The 16,699-nt window shown below is 42.2% G+C and overlaps 1 protein-coding gene across 4 annotated transcripts in view; it reads right to left on the bottom strand.

Moving 5' to 3' along the window:
- The window catches only part of ARHGAP18 (Rho GTPase activating protein 18), a 206,798-nt gene that overhangs the window by 75,587 nt on the left and 114,512 nt on the right, over window positions 1-16,699 (bottom strand). Inside the window, exon 1 of one of the 4 annotated variants that reach the window (XM_044924243.2) lies at window positions 8,094-8,303. The exons of the other annotated variants lie outside the window; for them this stretch is intronic. Coding sequence (XP_044780178.1) covers window positions 8,094-8,272 — 179 coding nt within the window. The 5' untranslated portion in view covers window positions 8,273-8,303. Of the gene's footprint in view, window positions 1-8,093; window positions 8,304-16,699 lie in introns of those variants that run through there. 4 annotated transcript variants of the gene reach the window in all.

The following is a 16,699-nucleotide window of genomic DNA, read 5'->3' as shown; positions in this document are numbered from 1 at the left end:
CTCTGTTTAGAGGACAGGAACAAGGTCCAAAAGACAGAGAGACCTAAGGTGACCCTGAGGAATGGGCAAGGGCTTTATGGGAAAAATTATGGGCACCAGTCCATTCTGAAGGAGATCAGCCCTGGGATTTCTTTGCAAGGAATGATGCTAAAGCTGAAACTCCAGTACTTTGGCCACCTCATGCGAAGAGTTGACTCATTGGAAAAGACTCTGATGCTGGGAGGGATTGGAGGAGAAGGGGACGACAGAGGATGAGATGGCTGGATGGTATCACTGACTCAATGGACGTAAGTCTGAGTGAACTCGGGGAGTTGGTGATGGACAGGGAGGCCTGGCATGCTGCGATTCATGGGGTCGCAAAGAGTCGGACACGACTGAGCGACTGAACTGAACTGAACTGAAGAAGGGAAAGAAAAACTACAAATAAGAAAACATAACTAGGACTTCCCTGGTGGTCCGGTGGTTAAGAATCCACGTACCAATGCAGAGGATGTGGATTCAACCCCCGATCAGGGAAATTCCACATGGCGCTGGGTAATGAAGGGCCCATGTACCACAACTACTGAGCCCACGCCCTAGAGCCTGGGTCTGCAACAAGAGAAACCACAGCATGAGAGGCCCATGCACCACAACTAGTGAGTAGCCCCTGCTCACGGCAACTAGGGAAAACCCACGCGCAGCAACAAAGACCCAGCACAGCCAAAAATAAATGAATAAATTAAAAAGAAAAAGAAAACCTAACTAATGCAATTCCCATATCATCCAGCACAGTTATGGGCACACAGAGCTCTGGTAAATCAAATTCTGGGAAGAAAGACTAAATCAAATCAAATTCTGCCACATCAAATTCTGGGAGGATTAAATCCTCCAAGCTGGATTTAAGTTTATGCACCTGTCCTGGTTGAATTCCTCTCCTGGTCCTCTTAGGAAGTCTGAGAGTCTCCAGCTCATCATCAGGCTTTTGCAAGCCTACTGTCAACCTGTTACTTACATGGGGCAGCAATATTCCCACTTCATCAAAAGTAATATGGCATCTGGTTCCAAAATGCCATTCCTTGTGGGACTTTGAAACAAGCTAAGAAATTCACAAGAGTTCCCCCCCTAGCTATGGCCAAGGCTGTTGGCATTCTATAAAAAGTGAAAGTGAAAGTGAAGTCTCTCAGTCACATCCGACTCTTTGTGACCCCATGGACTGTAGCCTACCACCCTCCTCTATCCATGGGATTTTCCAGGCAAGAGTACTGGAGTGGATTGCCATTTCCTTCTCCAGGGGACCTTCCCAACCCAGGTATTGAACCCAGGTCTCCTGCATTGTAGACAGATGCTTTACCGTCTGAGCCGCCAGGGAAGTCCTATTCTGTAAAAAGCTGGTGATAAATCAAGGTCCAGCTCAAGGACTCCAGTCTCCCACTGCCATTCCTCTTGCTCTCTACTGCTGACCCCACTACTCCATACATGGATTCTCCTTTCTGCCCAGTCCCTTCAAAGAAACAATCCAGACTGAGTGATATCTCTTTCCCAAAGGTCATCTGCTGAGTTACCCTCTCAAATGAACCCCATATTCTGCACAGGCCAAGGCTCCCAGGAATTCACGTCCTAGCCAGATGTGCCACCCATGCCCTTTCTTGCCAGGAAAGAGAGGTGGAAGAAAGAACTGTCATTTCCGGAAGCCAACATTGCTGAAGAGATTAGCAAGAGGGTGACTGACTAGAGAATGAGCCTCTTGAGACAGAACACAATCTGAATAAGTTCTACAAGGAAAAGATAAAAGGATGTCGCGCCCCTAAGGCAGAAGGTGGTATTTATGCAGGGCACCAAGGGCATGGTAGCCAGGGATCAAAGATAAACTTCCTTTACTATCTTGTCAGAGTAAGTTAGAAAGATCTAGGCCATCAGACACTGCACAGTAAACATCCAAGACTCAGAATTTTTCTAGTTCTTTTTCAACTTAGATGTTTGAGGGCCAACTATTAAGTGTCCTTACCTCATAAAGGACTTTAGTTATTTGCTGAAGACAGTTCTGTAAACTAAATACACAGCTCTTACTAGAAATACTTGTGAAACTCTAAGCATATGCCAACCAATCTAATACAGGAATGTAAATTTCTTAATCCAATAGCTTTGTGAATAGAAAATTTCACTGAAGAATGCCTACATTCAATCTTTGGTCTTCATTATGCTATTGAGTGCCTGCTAAGTTACTTTAGCTGGGTCCAACTCCATGCAACCTTGTGAATTGTAGCCTGCCATGCTCCTCTATCCATGGAATTTTCCAGGCAAGAATACTAGCGTGGGTTGCCATTTCCTCCTCCAGGGGATCTTCCCCACCCAGGGATCAAACCCGAGTCTCTAATGTCTCCTATATTGGCAGGTGGGTTCTTTAACACTGTGCCACCAGAGAAGCCTACTTAATCTACATAATTAACTATATTTTCCATTCAGTAATGAAGTGGACACTGGAAAGAACAGTGGAATTGGAATTAGGTTAACACTTCAATGTTTTGGTGGAATGATGCTATAGCACTTGAGTTCTCACTTGATACCAACAAATAACCAACTTGTGATTATTCACACATTCATTCAACAAATACTGGCTCCTCATTAGCTGCAAGGTACTATACAAGGTGAGGGTTTCCCAGGTGGTGCTAGTGGTAAAGAACCCACCTACCAATGTAGGAGACATAAGAGACATGGGCTCAATCCCTGGGTCAGGAAGATCCCCTGGAGGGGGATATGGCAACCCATTCCAGTATTCTTGCACAGAGAACCCCACGAGAACCCCTCCTCCACAGAGGAGCCTGGGGGTCTATAGTCCATAGGGTCACAAAGAGTTGGACACGACTGAAGCGATTTGGCATGCACATATACAAGTTGAAGTCCAAAGCAGTGCAGGCCTCACCTCTGATCCCTAAGAGTTTACATGATATTAGAATAGATAAAACACATAGGAAAATAATAGTCCAGGGAACACTGACTCCATGCAAATGAGCAGTGCAGACAGCAGGTGCTGCAGAGCTCAGTCCAGTTAGAGGCAGACACAGATGCAGGGGAGTATACAAAATGCTTGTATCCCAACAATAGGCAATAAGAAGGGAGATTCCAGGCTCTTGCTCTACCTCATTCTAATTTTATAAAGCTCTCCCCAGAGCCAACAGTGTCTTCCTGTTATTTGATTCAACTTTACTTCCCTCCAATTTAAGCCCATTTCCTCCAAGCAAATAAAGAATTAATCAGTGTCCTCTTTATATTAACCCCTTTGCTGGGAATAGTTTTAAGACAGTCTTTTACTATACCTTGAATTGTTCAATGCATAACGTTCATTTACCTTTTCCTCCTATATTTTAAAAAGCAATCTCTTAGATACCATATTCTTAGTGGTATCTGAATCATGATACAGATACCAGCATATAACCTTTGTACCTGCATATAACCTTTGGGCCTTTTCCCGACTGATTCTTGATCTGCAAGTAAACCTCCAAGGTGTTGCTGATTTTAGAAGCAAGTACCAAAAAAGGCCCAGTTGGGTGGTCCTTGGCACAGATACCAAAGTAAGAAATGTAGTCATAAATGTTTCTCCTTCCTAACTGAGGACATAAACACTGCTTTGAATTGCTTTCCATGGATGGTTCTGCTTTCCTTCTTAAAAAGCCCTTGCTAATGATTTGCATTAATATTATGCTAATAAAAGTAAGGGGATGCTAACTAATTCAGTCTCTTCAGTAGTAACTAAAGATCAGAAAAAGATGTAATTTGCATATCTTCATGAATTGGCATTTAAATACTTGTCGCCATTTCTGAAGAAAAATAATAATGTTGGGCCAGCCGGGCAGAAGTAATTCCTCCAGTAGAACCATCTCAAATCCAAGCATTTCAAGAGATGTTTGGCTTGAATCTTAGATGACATGGATGAGCATTCAAACACAGGGCAACCATCTGCATATAAATACATTTCAGTTCCTCTCTGCAGAAGGAACTCATTTACTGTTGAAGGCCATTCACTTCCACTTCTGAGTGCTTATTCCTCAAAAAGCTTCCAAGTGTTGTGGGAACAATGATTAAAAGAGGATCTTTCCATCTGTGCATTAGGCTGCAAGACAGCTCCTGCTGCAGAAATAGCTTTTGCATAATTCATTGTGCCATTTTCAACCCTAATCAGTGAATTGCAAGAAGCTATGGAGTGAGTACAGAGGGAAGAGAGACTGACATTTTACTGACTACCTCCTAAGCGGTCACCCCATCCTCACTTTGGGCTACTATTCTATGAGTCATGGTATAAATGTCCTCACTTTATCTCCAACAGCTTACTACCCCATCCTCCCATCTCAAGTGCTGTCATCATTGTTTGTCCATACTAATGTCCCAGGAAAGAGTAGTTTTAAGGCTATTATTACAGGAAAGTGTATGGGGAAAAAAAGATTCTACTGGAAGTCAGAAGAAATCAGCCTTTCTCCAGCCCTTACCGTTCACCGTATAAGCAAGCATGACATAAAATTCACCCTACAACAAGAATACCTCAATTCTATCCTTCAATTAACAAGAAATAAATTTTTTAAAAAAAGAAAAATAAAGAATACCTCAAGTCTTTTCTAAATCTAAAAATTATATAAGTCTAATCTGTTCACATTGATGTTTTCATGCATAAAGTCTGAACCAGTCACTTTGCCTTAGAGTTGCTCCCCCCACCCCACAACCCATCGACCCACACTGAGCAATTTGTGAGATCTCAATTCCCTGACCTGGGATTGAACCTAAGTGAAAGCACCAAATCCTAACCACTAGGTCACCAGGGAACTTCCAGAGTTGCATTTTTTAAGGAAGGAGAAAATAAGGTGATGGAAATGAACCTCTCTGTGTTCCCCACTTATTCCTCCCCCTCAACTACAGAAACTTTGATAAATAAGTTACCTGGCAATCTATTTAAGAATGTACTGGAAAAGGATCCTATGGCTATAGAAAATTAGAAAAACAAGTGCTTTAGACATCTCAAGGTAAAAAGAAAAAAATCTTTTATATAATCCTTACGGTTTAAACACTGAATAATGAAGCAGAAGATTTTCATGATGGTAAGGAATGTATGTGATTTTAAACCAGCAAAATAGGTTAAAGATGTGGATTTTACAGCACAAATTTTATAGTAAACTTTCCAATTTTCTATTTCTTACTACTCCATATATCATGGTACATAAAGAAATAAACATTCTGAGTTTTTCTTGATAGCTGACATATAGTAAAGTTACTGAGATTTAGTTTGGTAGTTCATTAAGAATTGAAAGAATCATCTCAAAAGACACTACAAATGGGAAAACTGAATTCAGTGGTAGTATTTTCATATAAATGATTTTATTTTTTTAAATCAACAACTCATAATTGAAAACTTAACCCTAAACATTAAATACCTGACAGAATATTAAAAAGCACAATTAGAGGGAGGGAGTGGCAGGAAACCTGAGTTGTTCTGAATGTGACACTAAGTTGTTATTTTATAGTAGTGCTGTCTAATTGAAATAAAAGGCAAGCCACAGTAGTAATTTTTTAGTGGTCACATTAAAAAACAAAAAATAAATAGATAAAATTAATTTTGATGGTGTACTTTAGCCCAATATACCCAAAGTATTACTGCAATGTGTAATTAACATAAACATTGTTAATGAAATCTTTTGCTTTTATTTTTTCATTTTGAATCTTCAAAATCCTATAACTTATGCCTGTATCCCAGCACAGTTTGGACCAACCACATTTCAAGTGCTCAGTCACCACAGATAGCTGGTGGCTATTGTATAGACAGCGCAGCTGCAGAAAGGATGAGGTGGTGGGCAGGTTTTCCTCATACACCCGAATATATACAAGTGAAATAATTTTCTTCTATTCCTAACATGCAAAATTTCATGTCTGTCTGACTACAGAATATTTGCTTTTTCAGTGACTCAGCAAACACTTAGGGAAAACCTACTTTATTCCACACTATGCTAAATGATGGGATGTAGGTGTATTTCAGACAAGGCAAGCCTAGAATTTGGTAAGCAACAAAGACCCATGCAATGAACTCCAAAACAATAGTGCAAGTGGTGACTGCCATGGGAGCAGAGATCAGAAGTCACAAGCTTTAAGGAAGAGACTTGGTCAAGGAGTTCAGAGAAGAGCGATATGAGATAGAGTGTGCAGCCTGAGCAATATTCTGCTAGGTAGAACGTGATGAGAAAGGCATTCAAGGCAGTGGCCACCATAAAAGCAAAGACACACTGTGAGCTTGGGGAACTGTGACTGGATTGATATAGACAGACTATACTGGCTTCCAGGGAAGTGAAACCAGTTGGGAGGTGAGGGGATGGCGTTAGGCATTGGGGGGAAGAAAGGGCCACAGCCAAACTGTACTGAACCTTCACTATCATCCAGAAACACTTGGAATGTGACAGAGGAAGGTCTTTAAACAAGCAAATGTCAGTCCAAATTAATGCTTAAGAAACATACTTTTAAGAAAATAGTGAGACAGCCTGGAGCTGTGATGCTCTGGAATAAGGGGATTTCTGAGAGATAAGGATCTGAACCCAGAGGGCACTGCTAGAAACAAAAGTCAAAGGCCAAATTCAGGAAGCTTCTCTCAGGTAGACTCAGATGACCTTGGTGACCAGTTAGATGAACAGGATGGTGGACACAGAAGAAAGCAAAATGATTCCAGTGTGTTCTTGGCCAGGCAAACAGATAACATCGTTAACTGGGAGCGAGAATGTAGAACACGGAACAGGTTGGACAGAGAATGTGATGGGTTCACTTTGGACCTGCAACATTTGAGTTACAGACCCTTGGGTGACATCATATACCTACAGCTCATACCCATCTTATCCAAGATCCATTTGTCTTTACCTCTGTGCCTTAAATTAATGACCCTTGGGGTAAGAAGTGTGTTTCCAGGACTAGCAGCACTAGCATCAAGTTTGTTGGAAAAGCACAATCTCAAACCGTACCCCAGTGTGAACCCCAGTGTGCGTTTTACCAAGATTCCCAGGTGACTTTTACAGACATTCAAATTAGAAAAGAATTGCTGCAAGGGTTTGAAAATCTAGATTAGGAGCTCCTAAAAGAGGCACTGACTGAAGGCAGGATAATTTTAGAAGTCATCAGCATATAGATGAGAGTTAAAACTACAGGAGTGCAAGAGAGCTTATTCCCTGAAAACAAAGAACTTTAAACAGGATAGACAAGTCCGTGTGGTGAGGGGGGCACTGTATGTTTCTAATTAAAGAATCAGCATGAAGGTAGGTACACAGTGGTTCTCTCTTGCTAAGTACATTAAATAAAAACTGAACAAGAAGAAGAGGAAGAAGAGAAAAAGGAAACAAAACCTTTAAAACAGTGAAAGAACCACAAAGGTGAATCTGCATTAAAGCTATAAAGAACTTCTATTTATGATTAAGATACACACACATTAATGTTCCTTAATATTCAGGGATGTTTTTTGAGCAACAAATTGGTTGAAAAACAAATGTGATGTGAGTGGAGGGAGAATTCACTGGAATCTTTGGGGCCACTGCTTGCTGGAGAAGCACTGAGAGCCTGGGGCAGAATCAGAAGGCCTGGATGCTAGGTTGGCTTCACCTCAGGCTGGCATCTGCCCTCTATGCACCACGCGGCTACGTAATGTGGGGGCTTGAGAACAAGATACTCTCTTTCAAGATTTCCAGCTGCGACTGGCTATGTGGGGAGGTGAGGTTCATTTGTTGCCTCCAAAGACTCCCTGACAACAGTATGAAGAATGTTCTGTTGCCTACCCTCGGCCCATCCCCGCCACCTCATCCCATCAGCTCACGCAGCAAACAACTCTGCTGAAGTTTCGTTCGGAATCAAACAGCTGTTTAGAGCTGGTTTCAAGTCCACCAAGTGAATCTTCTGTGTACTCTGTTTCCCAGGCGACGCTGACGTCGCTGCCCTGCCCACTGTTGCCACAGACAGGATCAGCACACCCAGGCCTGCAACCAGGAGAGAGCCCCGTGCAGACTGCTGCTCCCTGAGGCAGAAGGCCCTCTTAAGGTGTCTTGCTAGATGCCAAGCCATTAAAAATCAGTGTGCATAATTACCATTCCATGTAAAAGCCTTACCATATATACTTTTTAAATTTGGTTTTACTGCAGGTCACAGAAGCAAAGCTGGGAGTACAAGCTGGGCTTTGATGTGGGAGACTGTGCATCTGTATCCAAATATGGCAGAAGATGAAAGTGCAGAAGATAAGGACTGGATGCTGTTTCAGTAGCCAGTGCGGCCCAGTATGAAGGGCCATCAGGGCATGATGCCTGCTTCTTGGCTCCTTGAACAAATACTCAGTGTGAATCCGCACTCTCCTTTTAAAGTGGAGGCAATTTGTCTATTATCAGTCTCCTGCCTTAATTAGACTCCAGTATGGATCTGAAGAGACATCTTTGTTCTCCCAGTGCAGAGGTCCTTCACAGTAGCCCAGGAAAGCTACCGAAATATCATCTTCTGTAATAAACTCTTCCCTTCACTGCAAAGTGGCATCAGATGATCTTTGAGACGGATACCAAATCCACATGTGCAAGTGGCCTTTCCATTTCACTGTGTAAGGGGTTCCAGGCACGTCTACCCAGCCACATGTCCAAAAGTTAGCTCTTCTGTTAACATCGGGTCCTACAGCTCACACCCATCTCACAAGAGTCATCCATCTTTACCTCTGTGCTGTAATCAATTGGTACGAATCAAACACTGAAGTTCACACCCACACTGTCCCTCACATCAAGGTTCAAATAACCTTGCCAGTTTTTAATTCCAACACATCTCTGTTCCTACCAAGAAATTTAAAAGCCCTAAATCTGCTGGGAAAGGGGGGAAATTCACATGCTGTGTTTCAAATGTAAATGTTAATAAAATTTGATTTTCATTATCGATGCCACATGGTTGCTACACGACAAGAATAAAAGGAGGAAAAAAAAAGAATAGAAGGAGTATTTAATAATTTGCCAGAACAATGATCCCAACAGCAAGACTATGAGATAGTCGCCATTATTATCATCCCCATTTTAAGGATGAGGAAACTGAGGATTGAAGAAATAAATCAAAATTAGAAGGAAAGCCAGCATGCAATCTATTCCATGTGGCTCCAGAATCCATGCTCTACACGGCAGAAGCCTTTGCAACCTGTCCTCAGAAATAGTCATTCAAGTTACAATGGAGTCTGGAGCAGAAATGACCCTACAGATCATTAAGCAAATCATTCTCAACCTGCCTCAGCTTCCCAGCTGGCACGTGAGAGGGACCGCAGCAAATCCCCGGCTATTATCAACATGCTTAAAGACATAAGTGATAAACACAAACCATCCAAGTCTTCTCTGCCTCTCTTCTCTCTGACAACACTGGTTTTTTGTCGTCATTGTTGGTTTGTTTTAGAGCCAAAGATAAAGAGCTGGGTTTAAGTCCTGCATGAAATCCTCAGAATTCTTTGTTTCCCTAGGCCTTATAAAATCCAGCCCTTGTTTATTCAAACATGAATACAGCAGAGTAGAAAAGCAGGTGATTTGCCCAGTGACATAGAGGTACAGTAAATACAGGTACACAGTCCTGCCAAATCGCCAAGAAGATTTCCTGATTCTCAGTCAGTAAACAGCATAACCAAGCACTTTGCATAAGGACAGATGGTATTATGACAGAGAAAACACATTACTCTTCAACTTTATCAGCAGGGTAATAAAGATGGGCAATAAATACTCCTTTTATTGATAATTATTTTCCCTCTGTGAACTTTGACAGCCCAACCCACTGATCCTTGGGCTAAAGAACAAGTAACCACAGTGACACCACTTTGCATATTTTCCTACACAGCCCCACTTACTGAAACGTACTCCTTTGGAAAGAAAAGAGCTATTAACACTAAAACTTTAGCAGTCACAAACTGGAAGCCTGCAGGCAAGATCTGGCTGACAGAAATGTTTCATTTGGCCAGCAGGGTATTTCAAACAGTTTGATTGGTTTACCACCTTTTTCTCTTGTAACATGTTTCTCTGGGCAGGCAGTTTGCCAGAGTTCCCACCGGCAGCTTGACTGTTACGCTATCTGCTGGTCCCTGTGGGCATCTGGTTTGCAGTCTCTGCTTTACTGCATTAATATTATGGCATTAAAATAACAGGACCCAGGATTTCACACCAGTCACCTACGACCGATACCTGAATGCTGCATCAAAATCGGGCTCACTTTGTAAAGAAAAAAGTGATTGCATAAGGGTACAGAGGGCTAGGACTGAACTGGGAGATTGGGTATCCTGATTCTGGTCCTTTCTCCATCAGTAAATAGTGGAATTACTTTGATCGTGTCACCTATTCTCAATGGATCACAGTCATTTCCTCATTTGTAAAACAGGGAAGCTGGCTAGCTACTTAAGATTTTTTTTGCTAACTAAAAAAACCTGTGTGCTGTCTCTTTCCTCAATCACGTACAAATACAGGAATCTTCCCAGATTAGCAAAGGTCTTTAGCAAAGGAGGGATTTTAAAAGTCACATAGACTAGAATTTAAATGTGGTTCCATCAATTTCCATGAAATTTTAGGCCAGTTATATAAAACTCTGAGAGCCTCAGTGTGAGTACTTTCTATGTACTTACACTCTCAGGTACCTTCTAAATTCTGAACATCCACGAGTTAGCAAAACAAAGACCCTGTTCTCATGAAGCCTACATTCTAATGGTGAGGAGAGAGAAAATAAAAATTTGTGTAATCTGTCAGGTGATACGAAGGGCTATGGAAATAAATTAAGTGGGTTAGGAGGTTGAGGGAGGAGAGGTCAAATGATTAGAGATGGGAGGAGAAGATCTGACAAGACTCCCCAAAGAAGTGGGGAATAGGGATGGTTTAGCCATGTAGCCCCCTGGGTATAGGTTGCTCCAGGCAGAATACCCAGGTGTCGTAAAAATTAAATGATGTGACAAGCAGGACTCCTGACAGAATCTTTGTGATAAGCTGCTTTCCTCCCTACCCTCTCCCTTACCATGTCCCTCCTAAAAAACTTGTGTATGGTCTTCAGGATCTCCTGTTTGCCTTGATATCAGTTCCAAATATCTCAAAGCAAAGCAGACCAGGGGTGAGAAAAACCTTACCTCTATCCAGCATTCTAACCAGTGACAACCCATATCTGTCAAATCCTATTTTTGATACTCAGGTAAGACAGGCAAACCCTTCCCCAACTGTGCTTTGAGGAAAATCTTTTCATAACAAAGTACTCCAAAATATATTGTTGTTTTTGTTCAGTCACTAAGTAGTGTCCGGTCACTACTGTGACTTCACCATTGTGACCCCATGGACTGCAGCACACCAGGCCTCCCCGTCCTTCACTAACTCCCGAAGTTTGCTCCAACTCATCAGGAGTTGGTAATGGACAGTGAAGCCTGGCGTGCTGCGATTCATGGGGTCACAAAGAGTCGGACATGACTGAGAGACTGAACTGAACTGAACTGATGTCCATTGAGTCGGTGATGCCATCCAACCATCTGTACAGGAAGTTAATGGTAATGATCTGCATTCCTCAGAGGATGGGAGCCAGAGGACAGAAGTTAAGACCACAGTCTCTGTGTAGGAAAGCCTGGATCACACTCCAGCTCTCTGCTTATTGCCCGTGTGATCTTAGTCAAGTTACTTAGCCTCTCTGAATCTCAAGTTTTTCAGCTATAATTGGGGACCAACATAATCTCCATCCTGAGTTGTGTGAGACCCTAATGTTCATAAAACACGTGAAATTCTCTTGGTACAAAGAAAGGTGCCTGATGATATGTGTGTATTTCTATCAGGGCTTCCAATAGCAAATTACACATCAGCTCTGACTACACAGGAGAGAATGTTATTAAATGTCACCCAGTGGGTGGCTCCCGAAGTGTCTGACAGCCGAGTGTAATGCCCCCAGTTGTGCTGCAGAGTGGCCCAGGAACACTGCGCAGGAGCAGACCACACAGCTCACAGCACCGAGCCCTGCAGCAGTAGGCACTGCCCTACTGTTCAGTGAGAGGAGGGCTGTGTCCCCCAGCAAAGCTCGGGCAGTAAAGAGTTTCCCAAACCAGACAGGAGCACAGATGCCAGCAGCCCAGAGTGACAGGTGTTTTACTACAGCCCCACTATTACTACAGCAGGGTTAGGGGTGCCAAGCCTCCGACCCCTGTGCAACAAAAGGTCAGCATCTAACTTATAGTCAGCCCTCCACATCTGTGGTTCCTCCGTATCCATGGATCTGTTTCCTCAGATTCAACCAACTGCAGACCGGGCAGTATTTACCATTGAATTAAATGTATCAGTTCAGTTCAGTCACTCAGTCGTGTCCGACTCTTTGCGACCCCATGAATTGCAGCACACCAGGCCTCCCTGTCCATCACCAACTCCCGGAGTTCACTCAGACTCACGTCCATTGAGTCAGTGATGCCATCCAGCCATCTCATCCTCTGTCGTCCCCTTCTCCTCCTGCCCCCAATCCCTCCCAGCATCAGAGTCTTTTCCAATGAGTCAACTCTTCGCATGAGGTGGCCAAAGTACTGGAGTTTCAGCTTTAGCATCATTCCTTCCAAAGAAATCCCAGGGCTGATCTCCTTCAGAATGGACTGGTTGGATCTCCTTGCAGTCCAAGGGACTCTCAAGAGTCTTCTCCAACACCACAGTTCAAAAGCATCAGTTCTTTGGTGCTCAGCCTTCTTCACAGTCCAACTCTCACATCCTTACATGACTACTGGAAAAACCATAGCCTTGACTAGACGGACCTTTGTTGGCAAAGTAATGTCTCTGCTTTTGAATATGTTATCTAGGTTGGTCATAACTTTCCTTCCAAGGAGTAAGTGTCTTTTAATTTCATGGCTGGACCCAATTCAAACCCATGTTGTTCGAGGGTTGCCTGTACAAATATCCTTTGGAGCATCTACCAGTTTGCTCGTGCTTCTTCCCTCCTGGAGGCTCCCTGCCCTGGGAAATCTTCTCCCCAACTCCAAAGCCTGCTTCCTCCCTTTTCCCGCTAATTCTCTTACAAGGCACCTCATTACAAATTGATTTACACACCCTAACTATACAAACTCATATACAAACAGACACAAATCCTTTGGAGCATACACAGGCTAGAGATTAAAAACAAGTGCATATATGGTTATAAATAACCCTGCTTGGTTCACTAATCATTTTATGTGTGTATATCTCAACCCACAAATGAGGTTATAATTAATTCTTGACAGGGAGCACCATCCTTTTCTCTCCTGTTAGAAGCCTGTTTCCTGTTCTATGCCAATGCTTAATACCTCTTCCTTTAAAGCTGGGATGATGCATAGTTTTTATATTGGGGGTCAAATATCTAATTCATCTACAAATATGCCTTTCTTAAGAAAAACAAATACAGACTCTCATATAAAATGGGGACAGTTACCAGTGTCAACAAATTTCACAAAATATTGAAACATGTACAAATTATTTTATAGAATCATTTTTACTCATTTTCAGATTAAAAAAGAAACACTATCCTACTTCAAAAATTGGGGAATCCCACACTGCCCCAAATTTACAAAAAAAAAAAAAAGTAGGTTCCCACCCCCCACCTTTGAATAACATCCCCATCTTAAGGGCACAATTGCTCAATGTTGTCAAAAACCATGGTGACATTTTTAGAACTGTAATATCTCTTAATACTGCTCAGGGATAGATAGACTTGAACTACAACTCCTATACAGCCCATTAGCCAAAAGTCTTAATATGTCTTTAATAAGACATACAGAGTACTATACAGAGTACTTGTAAATTTAAACTAATTATAAACCTACAATATTGAGTCAGGAATCTACCAAATCTACAGAAAAAGAAATATATATATATAAAATCTGGAGAAGGAAATGGCAACCCAGTCTGGTATTCTTGCCCAAAGAATTCCATGGACAGATAACCCTCGTGGGCTACAGTCCATGGGGTCACAAAGAGTCAGACATGACTAAGAGATTTATCAGGCATATAATATATATATTAGATACCTAAAGAGGAAGTTCTCCCATGAAGAGTTATCTTCTCCCAATGAGTAATGAACTCCTTCAGGAAACATTTACTGAGATCCAAAGTGTCTATGCTGAGGGCTATTATCCCCTAGTCAGAAACTGTCAAGCCAGAAGGCAATACATATGTGAAGGGCAAAGAGAAACTGACAAGAACCTTAGTGGTTCCCAGCAGGCTCCTGGCAAAGCGGGGAGCTGATAATGCTACCTGGGCTTTCAGCCAAGAGGAGGAAGGTTAACAGGCAGTCAGAAAAGTGCATGTGTGGACGAGTTGGAAACAAGAAGGGAGAGGAGCGTGGTCAGACAATGGAACAATGGAAAAGTCAGAGGAGGAAACATTGGAGGTATCTTTTTCATCAAGAAAAAGGAAGGGCATGTACATCTATCAAAAAGAAGTAAAAAAACAAAATATGAGAAAACAGGCTCAAAATAGTGCCCATCTCGCTTCTCCAATGTGCTTCAAACACACCCTGGGTATTCAAGCAAGTCTGCAACTTGCAGATATCACAGATATTTAAAGTTCCCTCGTCACTACCTTCCTTCCTTATGGACTTGTCATCATGTACAAGGTTATTTGGTCTTGCTTCTATTCATTTTCCCACATTCAAAGTCTTTTCCTAGAAACAGAGAGAATCATGCTTCCCAAGCCAGAACATGATGTCAAGCCCACTGTTTTCACTGCTCATTTATTTCAGAATCACCTTTTCTGTTGAAGAAGGTTATCACTGCAATGCAGATCGTGCGTGCAGTGTAAATGTAGCATCATCTTTAAACACTAGTTCCCAACCATCAGTTTATCCAAATACTCCCCCAATAAATATGCAAAATGCTCTGTGAATCCAGCCAGTTTCATCATCTCCAAATTCTCTGTTACATCTCTTTGTAAACCATGAAGTCAGTCAGTACCAGAGTGGCCTGGTTCATTAGGTCCCCAGGACCTTCAGTTTGCCATTCAAGACACTTGGAGCTTGGCCCCAGCTACTTTCCCCATCAGGCCTCAAGTCCATTTCCTTCAGGCCCACTTCTGTAATCAAGAACCCAACCTATGCAAACAGTACAGACTTGCCAAGCCCAGCTCTACCCAGGTCCCTTTCCTGCCCCAAGAACCTCTTCTGCATAGTCCTCCCCAACTTTACACCCTCCCGACCCTCCCCAGTGCCCACCAGCAAATGATGCAATCATTGCTTCTGATGGGATCCCTGTCCTGAGAGTCCAGAGCTTCCGGGACAAAGGAAGGCTTTGGAGTCTAAACCCTGCCACTCATTGCACATGGAGCCTTAGCCAAACCACCTAATCTCTTTGAACATCCCTTTCCATATCTGTAAAATGAAATAACAACACGTACCTTGCAGGGCTATTATGAGGACTAGAAACAATTTACAGAAAGGGCCAAATACTATTAATCCATAGTAGATATTCAAGAAAGGAGGATTATGAGTCCATCAAGAACAAGAACAACACTGTGAATGTCTCAAGTCCAGAGAAAGAAAGCACTCACACACAGGGCTGTAGTATAAGCTGTTGGCTCCTGGAGAGCAGGGCCCAGTCGTTCCCTCTCCAGATACTCAGTGCTCCATCCACTCAGCTTTATGTTTAACCGGCATTTTATAAACAGCAACGGGGAGAAAAAACCAAAATAATATTTACCCAATGTTAACATAACTATCTTCAGGCACTGGTTTTATAGGAGATTTATGAGGCTTTTTAATGTGTGCCTTTTGATATTAACTACCTTTTCTAGAGGCAACAGATATTAAAAAAGTCTTGCCAAATGTATTCAACATCTCATTAAAATTTTAGGGTCTCAAGCCCCATTATGAACGCCAAATAGGAGTTACATTAACAACTTGATTTTCACTTGGTTTAACCTCTTTCAAACTTGTCTAATTTTTCTCCTGAAGCAATAATCAAGTGTGGAAGTCACTCAGTCATGTCTGACTCTTTGCGACCCTGTGAACTGCAGCCTGCCAGGCTCCTCTGCCAATGGAATTTTCTAGGCAAGAATACTGGAATGGGTTTCCATTCCCTTCTCCAAGGGATCTTCTCAACCCAGGGATAGAACCTGGTTCTCCTGCATTGGCAGGCAGATTCTTTACCATCTGAGCCACCAGGGAAGCTCAAGCAATAATGCCTCCAATAAAGCACCATTTTCTAGACCAAAACAAAGACAGTTTTTATGACAAGTCCCCTTTGATTTAACTCCAAAATATGCCCTCAGAATTTCACTTGTGATCACAGTGAGCATTAATATTGGAGGTCAAGTTCAAACTTTTTCTGGTCTAAAAACCAACTTAACAACAAAACAGGAAGTAAGCCTAAAAATGGAGAAAGAAATGGCAACCCACTCCAGTATTCTTGTCTGGGAAATGCCATGGACAGAGGAGCCTGGCAGGTTACATTCCTTCGGGTCTCAAAGAGTCAGACATGACTCAGCAACTAAACTACCAGCACCACCACCACCACATCTAACAAATCTCATATTCTATTTTAAAAGGATGCCTTATTATTTTGACATTCACACTTTTTCATACGGCAGGTGGCTGTAATCACTTCAGTTTTCATATTTTCAATATGCTTTAATATATTAGATAAACTAACAAGTAGAAGATAAAACTACTCTCCAATTAGAAACTGAAGGGGCAACAGTGTGCCTATTGGAATAAAAAGAAAGGTCACATATCATGGGCCACTTTTTTCTTGTAC

Source organism: Bubalus bubalis, chromosome 10 (assembly GCF_019923935.1).
Source record: "Bubalus bubalis isolate 160015118507 breed Murrah chromosome 10, NDDB_SH_1, whole genome shotgun sequence".
Lineage (NCBI taxonomy): Eukaryota > Metazoa > Chordata > Mammalia > Artiodactyla > Bovidae > Bubalus > Bubalus bubalis.
The sequence above is the reverse complement of the archived record's forward strand: the minus strand, read 5'-3'. Positions and strand labels throughout refer to the sequence as shown.